Source organism: Tupaia chinensis, unplaced genomic scaffold (assembly GCF_000334495.1).
Source record: "Tupaia chinensis unplaced genomic scaffold, TupChi_1.0 Scaffold149184_1, whole genome shotgun sequence".
NCBI lineage: Eukaryota > Metazoa > Chordata > Mammalia > Scandentia > Tupaiidae > Tupaia > Tupaia belangeri.
In genome coordinates, this window is record NW_006209032.1 from 1,397,776 (window position 1) to 1,400,023 (window position 2,248).

General features: G+C 62.8%; 1 protein-coding gene across 1 annotated transcript in view; it reads left to right on the top strand.

The window, feature by feature from the left end:
• Window positions 1-2,248, top strand: part of CELSR3 (cadherin EGF LAG seven-pass G-type receptor 3) — a gene marked incomplete at its 5' end in the record, with an annotated part of 26,768 nt that overhangs the window by 13,170 nt on the left and 11,350 nt on the right. Inside the window, 3 exon segments of the mRNA XM_027769287.1 lie at window positions 933-1,027; window positions 1,482-1,691; window positions 1,935-2,130. Of these exon segments, the coding sequence (XP_027625088.1) occupies window positions 933-1,027; window positions 1,482-1,691; window positions 1,935-2,130 (501 nt within the window).

Here is a 2,248-nt window from a genome sequence, read left to right on the forward strand (position 1 = left end):
GCTCACTCAGTGACCCCAGAGGTTTTTCTCTGATTCCTGAAGCCCTCGGAGAGCCCCCTGTCAACCCCTCCCCACTTCCTAAGATCCTTGCAGATGCCTCCTAAGTTCCTGAAGTCCTTACAGGCCTTTCTCCACCTCCTGAGGGCCCTGCAGGCCTCTTCTTATTGTGGGAGGTTATGAAGACCCCTCCCCACTTCCCCAGGACCCCCAGCTCCTCCCTGCTGGTTGACGTCTCGCAGTGGCTGGACAGAGATTGCGCATGCATGCTCACGTGTGTCTCTCTGAGCCTGTGCATGTCTGTGCATCTGTCTTGGGGGGTGGGGATTCTATGCTTAAGTTAAGGTCCCTCTTGCTGATGGCTGCAAGCTCCCTCAAGCCTAGGTCAGTTCTCGTCCAACCTCAATCCCAGCCCTATAGACAAGGGAGAGCAATGACAGAAAGGTCCCCGCTGGGGCAGTTCCAGCTGTGCAAGAACCCCCTTGGCTCACTTTGGTCACAAAATGCTCCGAGAAGTCCTTGTGTGAGCGTGTGTGTGTCTGAGGGAGGACTGCGTCTGTGCTCGTCCTGGTCCAAACATCTAGGTGTGTGCAGCTCAGAGCACTGGTGTGTGCGTGTGAACGTTGGTGTGTCTGAGTGTCATGGCTCATGTGTGAGAGTGTGCATGTGCACACCCTGCCCTTGTGCTCTCCTTTGCGGGATGGGTGGTTGGGAATGGCTGACAGATTTCTCAGGAATCAATGAACGAGCGTACATGGCTGGGCTTGGGGCGCTGTACTCACGGGTCCGGCCTCAGAGACCTACTGCTCTGGCCTCTGCCTCAGGGCCTCCCCCAGGATGAAGGGTGCTGGTTTTGTCAGTGTTCGGGGTCAGAGAGTCACTCCTCAGCAAAGGTGTGCAGGTCCCAGGCCTAACCAGGAGTTGCTGGCCCACAGGTGCTGCTGTGCGACTCTGTGATGAAGACCACGGTTGGCTGGAGCCTGACCTCTTCAACTGCACCTCCCCCGCCTTTCGAGAGCTTAGTCTGCTGGTGAGACTGCCCGGACCTGGCTCTGCAGCCAGGCCTCCTCCCGGCCCTGCCCAGCCCTGGCTCTGCACCCAGGCCGCCCGCAGCCCTGCCCGGACCTGGCTCTGCACCCAGGCCTCCTCCAGCCCTGCTCGGACCTGGCTCTGCAGCAAGGCTCCCCCACCCTTGCCCTGCCCGGCCCTGGCTCTGCACCCAGGCCTCCCCCAGCCCTGCTCAGACCTGGTTCTGCACCCAGGCCTCCCCCGGCCCTGCTCGGACCTGGTTCTACACTCAGGCCTCGCCTGGCCCCAGCTCTGGCCTCTGCTCCCCCAGGCCTGTAGTAGCCCCAAAAGTGAGACCCTAGCCCTTGACATCCTGGGCATTTCCTGGTTTGCCTTTAATCTGGCTGAGCCCTTCTGCCTTTGAGGCTTTCGAGAAAGACCTAAGGGACCAGAGGGCAACCACTACCGTCCTGCAGCTGGATGGCCTGGAGCTGAACAAGACGGCCCTGGACACTGTGGAGGCCAAGAAGCTGGCTCAGCGGCTGCGGGAGGTGACTGGCCACACCGACCACTACTTCAGCCACGATGTCCGAGTCACGGCCCGCCTGCTGGCCCATCTGCTGGCCTTCGAGAGCCGTCAGCAGGGCTTTGGGCTGACAGCCACACAGGACGCCCATTTCAATGAGGTGGGGCCCGGACCCTGCTCCATGCCCCTGGGCACCCCCAAACCCCTAGCCCTTCATGTCCAGCTCAGGCTCCTCCTGACCTCTGGGGAAGTGGAGATCCCAGGCTCCCCCCTTTCGCTTGCCCCCAGCCCCTCCCCCTTGCCTGTTCGGGCTCCTCAGCAGCTGGCCAGACCCCAGGAGCCTGCCCTGTTTCCTGCATGCCCTCCCAACCCAGCTGAGCCCTGCTCCTTCTCCGTCTTCCAGAATCTGCTGTGGGCCGGCTCTGCACTGCTCGCTCCGGAGACCGGGGACTTGTGGGCGGCACTGGGGCAGCGGGCCCCGGGGGGCTCTCCGGGCAGCGCAGGGCTGGTGAGGCACCTGGAGGAGTACGCGGCCACGTTGGCGAGGAACATGGAGCTCACATACCTGAACCCCGTGGGGCTGGTGACACCCAATATCAGTGCGTGGGGGTGGGGCAGGCAGGGGCTGTGAAAGGGCAGGGACCCCGAGGTGGAGGGTCAAGGGCTGCCAGCCCCTCGCAGGCACTGGCTGCTCTCCAGCCGCGGGACGGTGTCGCC